Genomic DNA, 20,873 nt, shown 5'->3' with positions numbered 1-20,873 from the left:
CATTTCAAACTCCCTGGCGCACATAATTTCTTTAATCAACAGGCATCAAAAAGGTATTTCCTCTTGCAAAAACATCTCTTCAGCGCAGTCGTCAATAGCAACAAAAACAAAGTTGTGAATAATAACAAGTACATCCAGCTCTTCACTCCCAGTTCAGTCTGACCCCAACATGCTAAAACAAAGTTGTGCAATCAGTGTAACAAGTACATCCAGCTCTTCACTCCCAGTTCAGACTGACCCCAGCATGCTAAAACAAAGTTGAATAACAAGTACATTCTCAGGGTTACTTTAAGACAGGTGCAAAACAGCACAATAACATTTTTATTATACAACAGGATAGGATGAATCTTTGCAATATTACAGAGGTATAATGTGTAGGTCAAAGACGAGTATGGGATCGTAGATCACCCTGAGGTTTTTCACTTTATCTCTGTGACATATAGCACACCAGTCTAAGGTTATAATGTTATGGGTTTGGGTTAACTGATGGATAGCATTTTTTATGTGTGCACAAAATAGTGTGTTATTCCTCCAGTGCAGACATAACTGTAAGTAACTGTAAGTGGTATAATGGTAAGTGGTATTTTACTCTGATGCAGAAACAGGAGTGTAAGAACTCCTTTAACAACTGGAAATAATTGTGACTTATTGTGTTATTTGTGAATGTTGTATCCTTGTTCTTGTTGTGATCTTGTTAATGGTGTGTGTATATAAGTGACTGTGGTATTCAAATGCAATGAAGTTCTGTTTGCCCCATGACTGTAAATAGTACCTGACAGCAAGACAGAGACAGGCTTGCTGTTGCCTGTTCTGTAAGAGGCACAAGAGGCACGCTAGACTTATAAATAATGCCAGACACCCTCACTTACCCTGCCTCCCCCACTCCCACAAAGTACAGACTGAAAGGTACTGTACATCTGCATGCCTGCACAGCCCCATTCCACTATATTTATTTGACAGTAAACACAGTTTTGTCCATTTGTCTATTTGACTCCTTTACTTCTTCCAGAAGTATTTTTACTTTTCTTTTATTGTTGTTTATGCAACAATTACACTGGTCTACAGCCAAAATGCTTCTGAAATAATGATAGTCAAACTTTGCTAATTTTGTGCCACAGAGAATTAAATTGTTTGAATTGTTGATTGACTGTGGTTTTAAGAAATGCTACTACGGTGCTACAACAGATTAATATATAACCCTTTTACTGATTTTTAAAGTGTTACCAAAAGAGAACAGGTGAAATATTATACATACAGTCATAGAAACATAAAGAAGACCTATTTTTATGATTTTTTTTCTTGAAAACTCTACTGTTAGCACAATATAATTATGTAGATGCAAAATGTAAAACCTTGTATATCTTGGAAACAGTAGCCAATTAACCAATTTTTGTCATATTTGAATTCAACATGCCAAAATCCTTAATAAATAGCACATTTTATTTCTGAAGCAGACAACTTCTAAATATTTGTATACCAGTGTTACTTCTTGCTGATTTTTTTTGTTGTTTTTTCCTTTTCTTTTATTGTTGTTTATGCACCAATGACACCAGATCAAATTTCTTAGAGAGTGAGAACTTACTTGGCAATAAATTTGATTCTGATAAAAAATTACCCTATAATAATAAAAGTCAGTCAACCAGGGCAACACAAAGTTTTGCATATTTGGTGCCACTTACTGTTATGGATGTATGGTATTTAAACATCTAGTTCACAATTGCAAGATGACTTCATATTTTTCAGATGTATTTCCAAGAAAATAGACATACATCAAAAGCAACATGAACAGACACACCTTGATCATGAAGTGATGTGTCGCTTCCTATTGAGCCATTAAGTGTAACGCTAATACAGCCACAAAGTGGTTTCAGTCAGTAACACACGGTTGGAATATTCATGATGACTTCTATGACGTATCGCCTCGCAATTTTTGAGAGAGAAAACTCAGTCATCAAAATGACCTTTTCAGCTTTTATCCCATAAACACCAATTTATGAAATCGCTTCTATAATGTAGTATCTTGTTTTGCGGTGACTGCAAGCTTTCATCTCTCATATTAACTTAATTGTTGTTTGCCTTTATTATTGCACTGGAAAAAAGAAATAATTCAGAAGACAGGGCTGCAACATACTGCATCTGTCCAAGGGTTAAAATCCTAGTGGGTTAAAATGTTGAAGTGAAAAGTGGAAACAGTTTGTGATAGTTCACTGGAGATCTAGTTTTACAGACAAAGTCTGAACATCTTCAGCCAGTCGTGACTTTTTCTCCACCTTCACATATGACAATGTGACAGTAGTTGTTATTTAAAAATGACTTGATAAAAGATTGGAAGTTGGGATGAGGTGAAAATACTATATTGCATTCTGGGTGTCGCTGTGCAGAATTGTGTCAAGCTACAGGAGGATGAATGAGGCAAGGAGATGTTTTTCTTTTGGAGAACAGGTAACTGTGGAGCAATAGTTGACCTGTTCACAGATGCAGTCAATTTTCAAGGCATCTTCATGATACTGGAATCTAGGGCTGCAGCTATCGATTATTTTAGTAATTGAATATGCTATCAATTATTCTGGCTATTAATGGAGTAATCATAAAAAGTACTCTTGTGTTTTTAACAACATCAACAGTCCAGGGCTCTCCCTAAGTAATGGCATAATGTTGCTTCGTCATCATGGAGATTGTCAAATTTAGTGTATCCCGTTCTGTTTTCCTGGATAATCATTTATTTTTTCACATCTTTACAAGTTTTGGATTTCCTAGTATCAGGAGCTCAGCCAAATTTGGGCCAAAGTCTTGACATTTTGCTGAAATGGCGATGGGATGTGACGTTCTGTTTTTTGTTTTCCTCAACTTGTAAAATTTAACCATTTTAATTTTTTTTCTTTTTTTAAGGTTGGTGAACTGGGTCCCTGTTTGATTTTTTTAATTTTTTTTTTTTATCCCTCTTTCTCTGCCATTCAGCCAATGCATTTCAGCTGGAGGTTGAACATGCAAGCCTCGCAGTCAGTGTTTTTTATTATTATTATTATTATTTTATTTGAGTTACCGTGTTTGTGAAGTGTTGTGTGTTGCCCAAAAAAGCGAAAATTAAAAAGCGAAACAGTCAGTGCGAGTCTGAGCAAAATACTGAAGGAAGAGTGGACTTCTTCCAGAGATTGTTTGTCAGTGTGGCCGGGGACGGAGCTGTGACTTGCCCGGTGTGAGGGGAGTGCTGAGGCAGGCAGTAGTTAATATCCACTACTAACAGCTGAGGACAGAGTAAATGCTGACAATGCCAAATCAGTTGTAACTACAATAATAGATTCAGTGGTGGGAAAATGTGTTCTGGATCATTCCTTCAAGAAAAAATCAGGTTGTAACAATGGCCTCAAATAATGCAGTCAAGATAATTGTTGAGGTCATAAATATTGATCCACAACTACTGTTCCAGAGACTTGTCACAGCAGATACTGTAAGAGAAATAAACAGCTATCTGAAATATTTCAGTATGAACATTCAAGCTACCCTTCTGCTTTATTTGACATGAAATATTGATGAAGGTTGCTAATAAGCCAGCCTTAATGGATGCTATTTGGACATTCATAAAACAAGATAGCCCGAGCTTTTCTAAAGATGACTGTGTGTATGTTATCGATGGCGGTTCAATACTCCATAGAATTCCATGGCAGAAAGGGCACACCTGTGACAGCATCTGCCAGAGATATGCTCATTATGTAAAAAACAAAAACAAAGCACTTTGGAAATCCTGTTGTGTTTGATGGATGCAGAATTGAGCCATCAACAAAAGATAACTGTCACGTGCTCGTGGCTCAGAGGACAGTGACAAGGAGGAGACACAAACGAGAGGATTAGAAAAATAGAAGTATTTATTTACAATAGTTTATGTCAATAAATTAAAAGGTGCAAAAATGTGCAGCTGTGCAAAAAGGCACTCTGTTACCGGTCGGCGCAGTGAGACGTCCTAGAAAGAGAGAGGGAGAGAACAAAAGGAATTAGTTGGGCCCACTTAAATAAGAGACAGGGGCACCGGCCCAGGTGCCCCTGATTATGGGCCCGCCCCGCTACAGGACAGCGGGGACCGTCACACCCTCCCCCTTCAAAAGGGAAGTCCACCTAAGGACTTTCCAAACCAATTGCAAACAGCACAGTTTTTTTCTTTTGTTTTTAGTAGTACTACATTAGATTTTTTTGTTGCACCAAAATTACAATATTATTTACAGCTTACCTATATCCAGCTATACTTTTTTTTTTCCTTTACAAACTACTTTAAAATCTGATAGGACTAAGTTGTTTCTTCCATTTTCCATTATCAAACAAGTTCTACCATTTACAAGGAATCAAATTAGACTTAGCTATACAAGGCTAAAGATGACACCAATTGGTAAAGTCACAAGCTTAGCACACGTCCTCTGCTGCACCTCCAGAATTCCGGCGCCTGAAACTGGGGAGAGGCAGAAGAGAGACAGGCACAAAAATTAAGGCAACTTTGCTTTTTCCTTTTTTAAACTGGCACACGTGACAAAGCATCAGCCATCAAGTTATCAGAACCTTTAATATGATGAATGTCTAAACTGAATGCCTGTAGAAACAGCGCCCATAGAATTAGACGTTGATTTGGACTTTTCAGAGTACTTAAGAAAGTGAGTGGATTATGGTCTGTATAAATGATCAGAGGACCATCACCGCAAGTCACATAAATCTCAAAATGTTGAAGAGCCAAGATAAGTGCGAGAGTTTCCTTCTCAATTGTCAAATAATTTAATTGATACGAATTAAACTTTTTAGAAAAGTAACAAACTGGTTTGTCAACTCCATCGTGCTCTTGGAGCAAAACAGCACCAGCTCCAACTTGACTAGCATCTACATGAATGTTGAACGGCCGATCCATTATGGGAGCAACAAGAACCGGCTCAACACATAACAGCAACTTGACATTCTTGAAAGCGATCTGACAAGCGGTAGACCACTGAAAACCAACAGTACTTTTCAACAAATTTGTAAGCGGAGCAACAACTGTTGAAAAATTTGGACAAAAACTTCTATAATAGCCAACCAACCCCAAGAAACGCATCAACTCCTTCTTAGTAGTCGGAGGTGGAGAATCCAAAATTGCTTGTACCTTTGCATCAACTGGCCGCACTTCCCCCTGCCCCACTACACGCCGCAAATAAGTAACAGTTGCACGAGCAAACTCACACTTCGCCAGATTGACTGTCAGGCGCGCAGAGGAAAGGCGATCAAATAAAGCACGGATACGCTGGACATGGTCATTCCAAGTGTCACTAAACACTACTACGTCATCAAGATAGACCGCACAACCTTCCAGACCAGATGTTACCGTGTTCATTAACCTTTGAAACGTTGCTGATGCATTTCGCAGGCCAAAACTCATCACAGTGTATTCAAATAAACCAAATGGAGTAACAAAAGCGGAAATCTCTCTTGCACGGGCAGACAATCCAACTTGCCAATATCCCTTTAGTAAATCAAATTTACTCACAAATTTAGCAGACCCAATTTGGTCAATGCAATCTTCCATTCGTGGTAACGGATCCGAATCTGGTTTTGTCACTTTCGATAGTCTGTACAAAAACGTGGCGATTTGTCTGACTTATCCACCAACAGGCTCAGAGAGGCCCAACTGGAGGATGAGGGGACAGCTATGCCGTTTTCCAGCATATACTGGACCTCAGCTTCCATTACCTTACATTTCTGAGGAGCACACCTATAGAACCGCTGTTTAATTGCAATGCTTTCACCAACATCTATGTCTCAGAGGACAGTGACAAGGAGGAGACACAAACGAGAGGATTAGAAAAATAGAAGTATTTATTTACAATAGTTTAAGTCAATAAATTAAAAGGTGCAAAATGTGCAGCTGTGCAAAAAGGCGCTCTGTTACCGGTCGGCGCAGCGAGACGTCCTAGAAAGAGAGAGGGAGAGAACAAAATGAATTAGTTGGGCCCACTTAAATAAGAGACAGGGACACCGGGCCCAGGTGCCCCTGATTATGGGCCCGCCCGCTACAGGACAGCGGGGACCGTCACACCCTCCCCCTTCAAAAGGGAAGTCCACCTAAGGACTTTCCAAACCAATTGCAAACAGCAGTTTTTTTGTCTTTTGTTTAGTAGTACTACATTATATTTTTTTGTTGCACCAAAATTACAATATTATTTACAGCTTACCTATATCCAGCTATACTTTTTTTTTCCTTTACTTATAGAGAACTTGGGAGCAAATGACAGAAGTGCATTTCACAGGATCAACAATTATGAATGTGAAGAAAGATGCATTCCTTTCAAATACACAGAACAAGCAGTCCTTTATTATCCTGCTAAGCAGAATGCTGGAAGACAATGGTTGCCGAAGAAAGCATACCGGCGATGATGCCAGTGTGCTTATTATTTGAACAGCAATTGAAACAGCATCAAATTCCAATACAGTTCTTGTTGGTGATGATCTGCTGATCCTCCTTTACCATCATGCACCAACTAATAAGGCTGCCATGTTTTGAGTTAGGCAGAGAGACACAGAAATTCAATTTCCTGCTCCTCTGATGTCGAAATCCAATTTATAAATATTCCCTGGTCTCCAACATCTTCCTTTGCAAGGCAGAAATTTGCTTCAAGATGTTTTCCAACTTGTGTTGGAGTTCAAAAGTTAACGCAGTCTGAGATTGTACCACCTTGACACTTCATTAATCATGATGGACAGATGTGGGGCTGTAGTTCTGGTAGCAGCTGTCTTGCCTATTTTCCGGTAGGTCAGGGTAGCGCATAATCCATTCAGCACCAGCACTCCTGTCATAAAAGCAAATAAGAATACGAGGTCTGTTAGAAAAGTATCCGACCTTTTTATTTATTTTTTTCAAAAAACCTGATGGATTTGAATTACGTGTGCTTGCATGAGCCAACCTTGAACCTTCGTGCGCATGCGTGATTTTTTTCACGCCTGTCGGTTGCATCATTTGCTTGTAAGCAGCCTTTGTGTGAGGATGGGTGTAGTCTCTCATCGTTTTTTATTTGCAAGGAAATGGCAGAACGACTGGAGCAGCGCGACTGGAGCAGCGCGACTGGAGCAGCGCGACTGGAGCAGCGCGACTGGAGCAGCGCGACTGGAGCAGCGCGACTGGAGCAGCGCGACTGCCAGAAACTGGGCGACAGCCAGGTGGAAACCATTTGGATTATTCAGACGGCTTTCAGTGACGATCCTCAAATCAAATCAAATTTATTAATTTATATAGCACCAATTCACGACAAACTCATCTCAAGGCGCTTCACACAACATAAACAACAAAGAAAACTGAATTAAAAATTTAAAACACAATAAAAAAAATGACCATAAAAGAACACAAGAATAAAAACACATCATAACACTAATGATAAAACAGGGAAAACAAATGAGTCTTTAAACGTGACTTAAAAGTCTCCACAGTATCAGACTGCTGAATGTGTGCCGGGAGATCGTTTCACAGAGCTGGAGCACGAGAAAACTCTGTGACCGGCAGACTTTTTATTCACCCTGGGAACACACTGAAGTCCTGCACCCTGAGAACGCAGGGCCCGAGCTGGTACATAGGGGCTTACCAGGTCAGCCAGATAGGGAGGTGCAAGTCCATGAACAATTTTATAAACTAATAACAGTACTTTAAAATCCGATCTTGCAGCAACTGGAAGCCAGTGCAGGGACGCCAAAACGGGAGTAATGTGGTCAAACTTTCTGCTTTGTGTCAAAAGTCTGGCAGCAGCGTTTTGAACCAGTTGAAGACCCCTAATCCTGGACTGCGGTACGCCAGAAAATAGAGCATTACAATAGTCCAATCTAGAAGAGACAAATGCATGAATCAAAGTCTCAGCATCAGCCACAGACAGGATGGGACGAATCTTCGCTATATTTCGTAAATGGAAGAAAGCAGTCCTCATAATGTTTCTAATGTGGAGATCAAAGGACAACGTAGCATCAAAAATTACTCCAAGGTTCCTCACTTTATCCGTGTGATGTATAACACACGAACCTAAGCTAAGTGCTAGCTGATCAAATTGATGCCGATACCTCGCTGGACCAAGAACCATAACTTCAGTCTTATCAGAATTTAAAAGTAGGAAGTTACTAGACATCCAACTTCTTACTGATACAAGGCAATCTTCCAAAGATTTTATGTGAATGAGAATACCAGCAGTTATTGGCATGTACAATTGAGTGTCATCAGAATAGCAATGAAAGGGAATCCAAAGCGCTGCAGTATATTCCCAAGGGGTGCTACATAAAGGGAAAAAAAGCAGGGGGCCTAAAACGGATCCCTGCGGAACCCCAAACTTCATGTCCCTATGATCAGAGTAGGTGCCATTACACAATACACATTAAGAACGACTGGACAGGTATGACGTTAACCATGCAAGAGCAGTTCCAGTAATCCCAAAGTGATTCTCCAGCCTACTGAGTAAAATATGATGATCCACAGTATCAAACGCAGCACTAAGATCCAACAGCACCAAGACTGTAGTGGTATCTGAGTCCATTGCTCGCAAAAGGTCATTCACTACTTTAGTAAGTGCTGTCTCTGTGGAGTGATGTTTTCTAAAAGCAGACTGCAGTGGCTCAAAAAGATTATTCTCAGTGAGGTAGTCCACGAGCTGTCGCGAAACCACTTTTTGTAGGATTTTAGAACAAAATGATAGATTTGATATTGGTCTATAATTTTTCAATACACTAGGGTAGACATTGGATTTCTTAAGTAATGGTTTAATTACTGCAGACTTGAAACATTTAGGAACAGATCCAGAAGTTAATGAGAGATTTATAATTTCCAGCACAGTCGGTCCAAGAATGTGCCACAGGTCCTTAAACAGTTTTGTTGGTATAGGATCGAATAAATAGGTTATGCTTTTAGTAGATGTCACGAGCCTCGTCAGCGCGCCTCGCGAGATACCATCAAAATCTGTAAATCTGGGTAACACCTCAGTGGGTGCATCCACCTCCATAGCAGTATGCGGTGGCTGGACCAAAGCCTGCTGAGATATGCTCAACTTAATATCTTCAATTTTCTTCTCGAAATAGTCCAAGAAGTCCTGTGCTGAAAAGGGAGAGTGAATAACAGGTGGCTGTCCATAAATGAGAAATGCTACAGTTTCAAACAAAAACTTTGAATTATGCTTGTTTTTATTGATCAAATCAGAATAATATGCACACTTTGTAGCCAGTAGTGCATGCTTATAATCTAAGACAGCATCACGCCATGCAAGGTGGAACACCTCTAATTTAGAACTGCGCCATTTCCGTTCCAAACCTCGAGCCTGCTGCCTAAGGTCACGCAAGTAACCATTGAACCAAGGCGACTGCGCCCTTGGAAGGCATGGCCTTAAAAGATGAGGCGCAACCTTGTAGTGTAGCCTTGAGCGCTGAATTCAAGCCATCCACAAAACTATCCACTGATTGAACATTCTCCAAACCTGAAGCCAAAATTTCAGGCAGTCTGGCTTTGAGTTCAGTCATAGTTGAGGGATTAATGCGTCGACGCAGAGATAGACAAGGCTTTCGGTCCACTAAACGCGGCAACATAAATGCACACCTAATAAATGAGTGGACAGATCAAATCCAGGAAGAGGGAGTGCCAAGATGGTGCCGTTGTGTCTAGCTGTTAGTCTGCTGCTCTCCAGTGTGTTTGTTATTTTATTGTTTTTAATTTATGTTGTTTTTGAGTCAGAGGCATTGCGGGTGTATGATCGCCAAACTCTGCTGGATCTCCAGCCCCCGGTTCGTGGTGCGGTGTGGTTATCGGCGGGTGGACAGAACTTTCCGCCCCATTTTTATTGGAGGTGCCGGCTTTTCTGTGCCGTGCTCCTGCGCTGCCTTTCGGCCGAAAGCGCAGTCGTCGCTGCGGGAGATGAAGTGGACGTCTGGTGAAGCTGAAGCTCTGTTTGGCCTGCTGTTTGGCTTCCGGAAGAGCTGTGCACAAAATTCGGGCAGGATCTGTGCTGCCCTGGCGCCTTGTGGATCTGGTTAGAGCCTGTGTGGTGCCGCTGGTCGGCTCTGAGGACTGTCGGCCCGACCGTCCACATCTTTGCTGGATTGATGTGCGCCAGTGGCACTCTCAGAACCTGGGCTTGCTTGGCCGGGTTCCGAACAGTGAGACTGTCATCCCCACTGAGGTCCTTACCCTGGGTCTCCTGAACATCAGATCACTGTCCTCAAAATCATTGTTGATTAATGATTTAATCATGAATCATCATTTAGATATGATTGGCTTGTATGAAACCTGGCTCAAACCCACAACTCTCCTTCCTCTGAATGAGGCCTGCCCACCAGCGTACACATTTAGTCACATGTCTCGTGGTGCCGATAACTGCGAAAAATCTCACTCCCATAAAATCCCTGGAGGACTTTCTTCTATCAGTGAGAAGTTGGATGTCTAGTAACTTCCTACTTTTAAACTTTGATAAGACTGAAATGATGGTTCTTGGTCCAGCGAGACATCGGCATCAGTGTGACCAGCTGGCGCTCAGCCTGGGTTCGTGTGTCATACATCATACGGACAAAATGAGGAACCTTGGGGTAATTTTTGATCCCACGTTGTCTTTTGACCTCCACATCAGGGATGTTACTAGGACTGTTTTTTTTCCATTTGAGGAATATAGCGAGGATCCACCCCATCCTGTCCATGGCTGATGCTGAGACCCTGATTCATGCTTTTGTTTCTTCTTGACTAGATTATTGTAATGTTCTATTGTCAGGGTTACCACAGTCCAGCATTAGGGGTCTTCAGCTGGTTCAGAACGCTGCTGCCAGACTTCTGACACGTAGCAGAAGGTCTGAACATATCACACCCATTTTGGCATCTTTGCACTGGCTCCCTGTCACTGTGAGAGCAGAATTTAAGGTTTTGCTATTGACTTATAGGGTTGTTCATGGACTGGCTGATCTGGTGGAACTCTACATGTCGGCCCGGGCTTTGCGGTTGCAGGATGCGAGACTTCTCTGTTCCCAGGGTGAAGAAGAAGTCAGCAGGTCAAAGAGCCTTTTCCTATCGTGCACCCACCCTGTAGAATAGTCTTCCTGTGACCGTGAGGCAGTCTGAGTCCGTGGACATTTTTAAGTCAAGACTCAAAACCTATTTTTATTCTCTTTCTTATGGATAGTTTTTATTTTTATTTGATTTATTATTTTACTTCTGTTTTTATTTATGTATTAGAATTTTTTTTATTCATTTCTAATTATTTATTCAATTTTATGTTGACTTGTTTTATGTAAGGTGCCTTGAGACGGCTTTGGCTGTGATTTGGCGCATTATAAGCTAATTAAATTAAATTAATTCAAAGACCACCGAGGCAAGAGGCAAAATGTCAATGTTCGTGACAGCAAGGCCACGTGTGAGAATCAAATCAAGGGTATTTCCACTAATGTGCATTGAATACTGAATGCACTGCTGGAATCCCAATGCATCCACAAGTTCCATAAATGACTTGCAAAGGGGATCAGAGGGCTTATTTATGTGAATGTTAAAATCACCAATAATCAAAATGTTGTCCGCACTAGCTGACAGGCTAGAGATGAATGCACTAAATTCATCTAAGAATTCAGAACATGGCCCAGGAGGCCGATAAACAGTAACAAAATAACATGACTGATTTCCATACTTCTGACCCTGACAATATGTAGCATCATGAGCAGAGCGGAGAGTCAGATGCTCAAATGAATTATATTTATGACCCCCAACAGTCAATAAGGTAAACCTGGATTTATAAATAAAAGCAACACCCCCACCTTGCTTTGCACCACGAGACGTGACTAAATGTGTACCCTGGTGGGCAGGCCTCATTCAGAGGAAGAACAGCTGTGGGTTTAAGCCAGGTTTCACATAACCCAATCCTATAACCTCTTCCACAATTTCTCGGATAGTCACACGATGGTCCCACATCACCACAGCGTTCACTTTGGAAATGATCTGGTCATTTCAGCATGTTGATGGCCGACCGGAGCGTGGCACGCTCTCCACTGTTGTGCGGCCGTCTTTAAACCGGTTGTACTGTTTCTTAATCTGTGTGATGCCCATAGGATTGTCACTGAAAGCCGTCTGAATAATCCGAATGGTTTCCACTTGGCTGTCGCCCAGTTTCTGGCAAAATTTGATGTAGTCGCGCTGCTCCAGTCGTTCCGCCATTTCCTTGCAAAGAAAAAACAACGAGAGACTCCACCCATCCTCACACAAAGACTGCTTACAAGCAAATGACGCAACCGACAGGCGTGAACAAAATCATGCATGCGCACGAAGGTTCAAGGTTGGCTCATGCAAGCACACGTGATTCAAATCCATCAGGTTTTTGAAAAAAATAAAAAGGTCGGATACTTTTTTAACAGACCTCGTAAATCTTCAAGATTTTCCATGGAGAGTGGTGCCCGCAACGCACCACTTCTCCCAGGTGTCGAGAACATAGCCCACAGGATAGGTTCCATCTGGGCATGCAAGGTCCCCCAGCCCTGATTTCCTTGTTGAAAAAATAGTATCAATAGCATTGAGAGACCAACTGATCAATTTCATGGTTATTCCAAATATAGCTTGAAGAATTCACACTCTGGTGAGAGATAGAAAGATAGAGCAAAACACAGAAGGAGAGGAGGAGATGTGACTGCTCTCACTGGAGTCCAAAGCAATTATGCTGTGTGCAAACATGGGAGGAGAACTCAGCAGGGTGCATCTCTCAGGGTATGTACAGTTGTGCACAAAAGTTTACATACCCGGGCAGAATACTTGATCTTCTTGGCCATTTTCAGAGAATATGAATAATAACACAAAACATTTTTTTTTCCCTCATGGTTTAGAGGTGGGCGATACGGGAATTTTGGTATTGATCCGATACCAAGTAAATACAGGCCCAGTATCGCTGATATCAATACCGATACCGATACTTTTCATATTTAAGCTTCATAGATCCAAAGGATCCAAGAGACCTATAGAATTTCGCCAAACATTGTACTTGAGAACAAAATACTTTATTATCACAATCAACATTTTTGTTTAAAAAATATCACTCAACACAACTTAAAATGTCCTGAGGTAGAGGGCTGACAAACCACAATACAAGGGTGACCTGCTCCTTGTTGTGTGACACAGCGCAGCGCTGCTCTTACAGAGAGCAGACTTTGATGAATCTGCATGTGCAGCAGTCAGTGCATGCGGGAGAGAAAAAAGCTTGAGTATTGATCTTTTTACACGAGGAACGTTCAATATAAATACCAGCATTGGTATCGATATTATCGATATTAGGATCGATCCGCCCACCTCTATCATGGTTAGTGTTTGGGCGAAGTCATTCATTGTCAAACAACTGTTACTCATTTTAAATCATAATGACAGCAGAAACTACCTAAATGACCCTGATCAAAAGTTTACATATCCCTGTTCATAATACCATGTATTGCTTCCTTTAACATCAATGACTGCTTGGAGTTTTTTGCGGTAGTCAGGGTTAGGGTTAGGTTGTGGATGAGGCTCTCTGATGGCAAATCTGCCACTGAATATGTCTTGGACTTTATTTACATCAGTTATGAAGAAATACAAACAGCATGGCACTCTTTGGTAAATCTGGATGGCGTAGACAGTTCTCAAAATCTGAGTGAATGTGCAAGAAGGAGAAAAGTAGGGAAAGCCACCAAGACACCCAGACAACCCAGACGCTCTAGGCTTATGTGACTATGATTGGAGAAATTGTGAACAGTGCAAATTCTGCATTTTGCATCACCACTCTTCATAGTGGAGTAGAGCGGAGAAGGATATGCTTTCACCAAAACAGATCAAATCTAGGCTTGTATCTCAGATGTACCTTTGTACCTGGCAATTTGTAGCTAAACTTTCAGGGCCCGTATCCACGAAGCAGCCTAAGGCTATAAAAAGTTCCTAGTGATATTATTCTAAGAAAAATCTTAGAATTCCTTTAAGTCTTAGACATTTATTTTGCTCCTTCATACATAGTATGAATAAGTACAAATCAGTGCAAATCACGCTGGAACAGCTCATCTGAGTGAACCAGGAAAATATCGAGTGAACGGGCAGGCGTGAACGAACCCGCTGCAACAGTGTCGTGCGAGCAGGAACACAGTGCGAGCAGCTGGGATGTGTTGCACCACATCGCGCCAGTGATGTGGAGAACAATAAAATAAAAACCAGCTGTATAATTAGTGAATATCACTGGGCTGATATAAATAATAAATAAAAGGGGACGCAATACAGAACCCCGTGCTTAAATAATCCTGGTTAAATAAAAAATAAATGCCACTCACTGCAATTTACAAAAGCTCAGATTACCAGGTGGAAACTTTACCACTGCACTCCAATCACTGTCTTATAACAGGAGCGTAAAATGGCTAAGGTCACAGAGTGACCAAGATGTCACTCTGTGATCACATGAGATGTGCCTTACCTGCTAGGGAGCATGCATACCACATGCACGCACAAGTTGGGGAGAGTGGGTGAGCGCGCAAAACACACACGCATGTGTTGTGATGTGAGCCGACACTCTGGCACGCCACATGCATACTTGCCAACTTCACAGTCTTCAGGGCACTTAGACAAATTTCACCACCAGCTCGAAAGTGATTGTCTACTAACTGTTTTTGTGCTAATAGCACAAATGGCCACACATTTTCTCAGCGCCAAGCGAACAGTGTTGATGTTTGTGTGTATCACCTGGAATTTGGCCAACACCTGCCGTGAAAGGGATCGAATGGGCTCTCACAGGGCCACTGGTTCAGCCACTGGTGTGCACAAATAGTTGTAGCAACAAGTGTACGAGGCGTTGGAGGCAGCTACGATTTTACACGTATTGCATACATTTCCTGCTTCATGCGCAATTTGACCACATTCGTACTATGTGTGACGGGACCCTTAGAATTTTCCCTTGGTAAGAGGAAAGTTGTCCACAAAGCACCTTAGGCCTCAAGAGAGCTCCTAAGGAGTAGGGAGGAGGACTATTAAGAAGCCTAAGAGTATCTTAAGAAGAGGAGATGGCGGAAAAGACAGAGGAAGAAGATATCTCTATTAATTATTTCATGTTAATTTACTGTCTTAATGTATTTATAAATTGTTTAGGTTCTTGTTATATACATACCATTAATATTATCATTATGTTCATTATCATTATTATCAGTGTTATTAATATTATTTTAATTCATTTTCACTTCTATTTTGTCATTTGATTCTTAATTGGACCATAATGTAATAAGTGTTTTCACTTTCTTGTGTCATGCATGTATTTTTTATCATATTTACAAATATATTATGTGCTTACAATGAACTTACTAAATAAACTCATGCAAGCACTTACACACGCTCTTAATATATAGCTATTCTGCATGTGAATGATGTTTGTTCAATCATTTTCAAGCTGTATAACAATTCATTTAATTTTGCTGAATTTCATCATCATAACATTAAGTTACCCCCCCCCCACACACACACACACACACACATACACACTTCCACAAAGTGCAGATTGGTCATCCCTGCACACCAGTGGCTGCACTCTACTCTACTTCATATTGTGTGCAGCAAGTAGCATAAATTACATTTCAACAAATCTCTGTACCCAATCATAATTAACTTTGAAATATAAACATAATACATTTACAGTCTGGTAAAACCGATCAGATTTATCACAAATATGTGGTTATGGTTTTGCTCAAAGCATGCATTTTGTTAGGCTTCATTTAATCATGGCTTTGTCCCAACTTGGCACCCATAGCATTTGTGTACACCACAAAATTTTTAGAGACATCCACTGACACTTTGGTTTGACTCACGGAGCAGTGTGCCTAATGTAGCTGTGCACCAAATGTGTCTTGGAGCCGTGCTCTCCCCTCCCCTGCACACAAGCACTGCAGATGGAGTGCAAATGATCACTACATGCTCTGGTCAGTTATAGCATTGCTCTAGTGAAATCATTCACAGCTTACTCCAAAACACAATCTAATCTTCAAAACACAATATAATCTGTGTTATATTTTAGTTTAAGTTTTGACTATAGCCTCATCTTGGCATCAAAATAACTAATAATAATTAAAAATAATTAGTCCCATGTGTATTTAAATCACACCTTGCTTGTCTTTTTCACTGGTCCATCAATCAATCAGCAACTTTATTAATCCCACAAAGGGCAATTTCATTTGAGTCGTCCATTAAAAAACCGACAACAGCATAACATATTATACAAATGATGAATGTTTATGAGTTCAATGGTACGGATATTTCATGATGTGAAAGCTGGAACATACCATTCAGCGAGGCGAAGCCAAGTTGAATGGTTTGTTCCAGCTTTCACCGAATTAAATATTCGTACCATTGAAAGAATGTAAAAACATTCATTTTATATTTTATTAATTTATAAAAAACAGAAAAGGGACTTACATTTTGGTGTTCCACTGTGACGTGTAGTCTGGTGATGCTGTGCACTGACTTTGGACTTCCATTTAAAAAAAAGACTTTGTGTAGTTCCTCGGTCCAGCCAAAAATCACATCAGCATTTCATGTTAGCAGCTCTTCATGCATCCAGACAGCTTACAGCAAAGTGGATTTTGTGTGTGTGTAGCAGCTTCAGTTAACTCAATCAAATCATCATGTCGCATGCGCACACATGCAACCTGGTTGGCGCTTGTGCGTGCGTGAACAACAAGTAATAAGACTGTATACGTCCTAACGTCCTATGCTAACAACCTCCAGGCAGCACAGTAGATTGGTTTTGTGTGTGCACGCACGCACATGTGGGTGCGCGTGCATGTGGATGCACGAGCATGCGTGGGTGCGCACATATTCGTGCGTGAGCATGTGTGTGCATGACCTGCACATGCACGAGAATGTGTGCACGAGTATGCACACGTGTGCATGAGGACGTGCCCACATGTGCGTGCGTGATCACATGTGCGCATGCACGAGGACGTGTACACTTGTGTGTGCGAGCGCACATGAGACTGTATTGGTACCAAATGTATGGAACCTAATTTGCACACTAAATGGAACCAAACCGTACAAATGGGATGAATTAATCCATGTCATGTGACATACAAAGCACCAATCAAATGACAAGAATCTACTCAGCCGTTATATAAAACAACAATAAAACTAATACAAACAAATAAAAACAGACTTCAGGAGTTAAAATGAATAGCAACAATAATAAATAAAAAAATGTTTGTTTCTGTTGGGTTGTTCACATGCCAGGAGTCACAGCTCTCTCGTATCTTCCAGTATCTGTGTAAGTAGTCAGTGATGGCTTTTTGCACTCCATTTTGGAGTTTAGAATCTGGGTTGGTTTTTGTTCTCCCATTTTTTGAATTAACTTTCGGTATTGGTTTTTGCACTTCATTTTGGAGTTAATCTGTTTTGTTTTTTGTTCTCCCTTTTTTGGAATTAACTATCTGTGTTGATTTTTGCACTCCCTCTCTATCAGGCATGGCACAAACCGGGTGGACACAAATGCAATCTCACACGACTGATAGAGTTCAAAAGGTTTAATAAGAGAAACAGGCAGGTGGTCGGTACATGGAGTGTCCAGCAGCGAAGCAAAGGTATCAGAATGGCGAGAGGCTGAGACGTAGTTCAAAAACAGGCACAGGTCAAAAAACACGGTGTATAGGCTATCAGAGGCAAAGCTGCAACAAGGTCAACAAACAAGGCAGAGTCAGAATACAGATAGGCAAAAACTGAGCAAGGAACCGGCCTGGAGAGTGTACAGAGACAACAATCTGGCAGTGAGCTGTGAGACTGTGGAGGCTTAAATAACAGGTGGTGTAAACAAAGTGCATGTGCAGACTGATTAGGTAACAAGGTGCATGTGTGGAGGGAAGATTCTAGAAAGGGGTGTGGCTAGTGGACAAAGATTAAACACTGTGCAAGATAGTGAAGGAAGGGAAACACTGAGTGGAGTGATGTAATAGACAAAGACACATGAGCTGGTGGCAAGAGTGTGAGTGAAAGATACGAGGCAGGTACAGTGATGTGAAGTGAACCAAAACAGATGGGCGTGAGGGCAAACAGAACAAAAATCAAACAGAAACAGAGGACTAAGAATAGAGCATGAACAGCAACTAAGAACAGAATAAAATACCATAATGAACAAGACCAGAACTAAGCATGAACATGAGAACAAAAAGTGAACCAGTAGATAACAGAAGATAAATTACATAAGAACTGAATCGGACAATAAACAAACACTAAGACAAAACTGAACTGGAGCTGACTATGATTGAAGAATACAAGCAGATGACAAAACAAATAAAGACTAATACTTAACAGAAAACAAAACCTGACACTACTGCATAACTGATAACATAAATGAGATGATAAACAGAGAATAAACAAACCTAGAGACTACAGAATAAATGATAACCAAAGAATGAATCAGTGATGAAAGTGTAACACAAGGAAAAAGCAATAAATAACTGAATGACTAACTAAATGATAAGATAAAGAATGAAACCAGTAACTAAATAGTAAACAAAGCAAAGCAATAAACACAACCAAACAGACTAACATGATAAAGTACAAACTAATGAAAGGAAAAACCAGAACACCCACGCAAAGAGTGAAGCCCTAACCCCTGAGCTGGGGCTGCACATGACACTCTCTGGAGTAGCTACTTGAGTTTATCCTCACTTCCTGGACCTCCCTCACCCTGTGTGACTAAAGACTGTATTTTCCGCCCTTCACTTTTGTTTTTGTTCTTGCTCACCTGCTGTTTAACATTCAATCCTTGAGTCTTTTTCTGCATCTTGGGGTACATAACTGACTCTGTTCCTGGCGCCAACCATAGCAAATAGAATAATATCAACAGTTAAATTTAATAATAATAGTAATAATAATAATAATACATTTATAAAGCGATTTAGCTATTTATTTCCTTGTGGTTGTTTTATTCATAGTTATATCACAACAATATTGGATTTGAAATGACTTTTGAGGTTGTTGCATTGGAGCTGTTCATGTACCACACACAGTATATTATGCTTTTTCGATGTGTTTATGTCGCATGATTTTTACCTTTCGTGGGTCATGGTTTCTGATCTCAGAAGTGGCCAAATTATCTAGGCTGTTGTTGGGTCCTGAGAAGGTCCCACTTGAACAATAAAATGTACAATTAGTGAATTTCATGCAACTTTTTGCAAGGCATAGTACATTGGAGTAACTGGTACACATATTTCATCAACCTTAAATTAAATTTTTTTTTTTCCTTCCTGCTGTTGTGCTCATCTGTCAGCAGTGACCCAGTGTCTGTCGGCGACAGCTTGCGCACCTGAATACGAATACGCCATTGAGGAGTTCTGCCTCGCCAAATTCAGACTGGACATGGAGGAGTTAGAGCAGAGGCGCTGGTGTAGCTGGGAGGACACTGTCGAGTGAGTGAGACACACGGACACACAGAGGAAAGACAAACATACATACAAACACAAATTACAGTGTTATCGGCTTTAGGTGAAGAATTTACTGTGAGTTGGCATCTCCACCTTGTTTTTCTTTAAATAAAAAGGCTCCACCAGAAGAGCATTAAACCCAAAACACATAAAAGTCATGTTGCCTAAGAGCCAGTGCATGCAGATATGGTATCACTTATTAATCATATTGTATTGACACATGTAAGTCAGGAAACAGGAGCAGGAAAATACGCAACTTTTTCAGCCATTGTGTTTGATTTATTTATTTTTTCCCAGGATTTGGTCAGCATCCAACAGCTGATTAGATACCGTGTCAGAACAGTGAAAGCGTAAGAGATGAAAAGGGGAGCGAGGAAAGCACAGAGTTTGTGTAGAGAACAAAAACGGCAAGCCTTCAGCAACATCTTTTGTGCGTGCACAAATATGATGTTTGCACGCTCTGCTGCAGTTTTTCTAATTTGCTGTCATGCTCTGATTGTGCACAGTGATATCATTTTGTACAATTAAAGAAATGAAACAAAAGAAATGAACAAAAGAAATGAATGAAAAAATTGTGCATGATGCTGCTTCCATTTAAAGCAGAACTATTTCCAGTACTTTGATTTGGAACACACATCGAGCATTCAAATCTGCAGGAAGCCTGATTGATGTCTGAGTTTACATCTGGGAAGAAAAGTGTTTCATATACAGTAAGATCTAAATATATCTAGACACCGACAAAGTTTTCATCGTTTCAGCTCTCCACCATGCATATCATGAATAACAGCTCAGATTGCAAACCTTCTGCTTGAACGTGGGGCTGTTTACATCCAAACAAGCTGTTTAGGTGCAGACATTACAATACGCTTCCACACACAAGGATGCAACAGTGAGTCATACTGTAAGTCATGAATTAAACTGCCAATTGTTAATATTTGGTTACTTTTCAAGGAATCAATGACAGAAGTGTAAATCCCCTAAACATGACCTGATATAAACTAGAATCTGATTTCTTCTTGATAACATGACCAGTGTTGTGATGTAACGAAGTAGAAATACTTTGTTACTGTACTTAAGTAAACGTTTGACGTATCTGTACTTTGTTATTTACATTTCTGGTAACTTTCACTTTTACTCCACTGCATTTTCTCAATAAAATGTATACTTTTACTCTGATACATTTCCCTTAACTATCTTTGTTACTCGTTATTACAATGTAAAAGTAGAAGAAATTTGATTGGGTAATGCCTGATGCAGCGGTGAAAGTAAGCCGGAGCACAGCTGTGCACGGGAAGAGATACGGTCGTGTACAGCCGGAGCTCAGAGCCTTCCTCCGCTGCAGCATCAAGTGCCATGTTTGACATAAAACAAGTTTAAAAGACAATATATATATATATATATATATATATATATATATATATATATATATATAAGATGACAGGTTGAATCTGCGCCTCTGAGGAAGAGGAAGACTGTGGAGG

The 20,873-nt window shown here is 40.6% G+C and overlaps 1 protein-coding gene across 2 annotated transcripts in view; it reads left to right on the top strand.

The window, feature by feature from the left end:
- The window catches only part of ramp1 (receptor activity modifying protein 1), a 282,345-nt gene that overhangs the window by 121,679 nt on the left and 139,793 nt on the right, over positions 1-20,873 (top strand). The window contains exon 2 of one of the 2 annotated variants that reach the window (XM_034186678.1): positions 19,242-19,377. In XM_034186678.1, the coding sequence (XP_034042569.1) occupies positions 19,242-19,377 (136 nt within the window). Of the gene's footprint in view, positions 1-19,238; positions 19,378-20,873 lie in introns of both variants that reach the window. The other variant, XM_034186677.1, reaches the window with a different exon arrangement.

This window comes from Thalassophryne amazonica, chromosome 14 (assembly GCF_902500255.1).
Source record: "Thalassophryne amazonica chromosome 14, fThaAma1.1, whole genome shotgun sequence".
NCBI classification, from domain to species: Eukaryota; Metazoa; Chordata; class Actinopteri; order Batrachoidiformes; family Batrachoididae; genus Thalassophryne; species Thalassophryne amazonica.
This window is presented reverse-complemented; position numbering and strand designations above follow the sequence as displayed.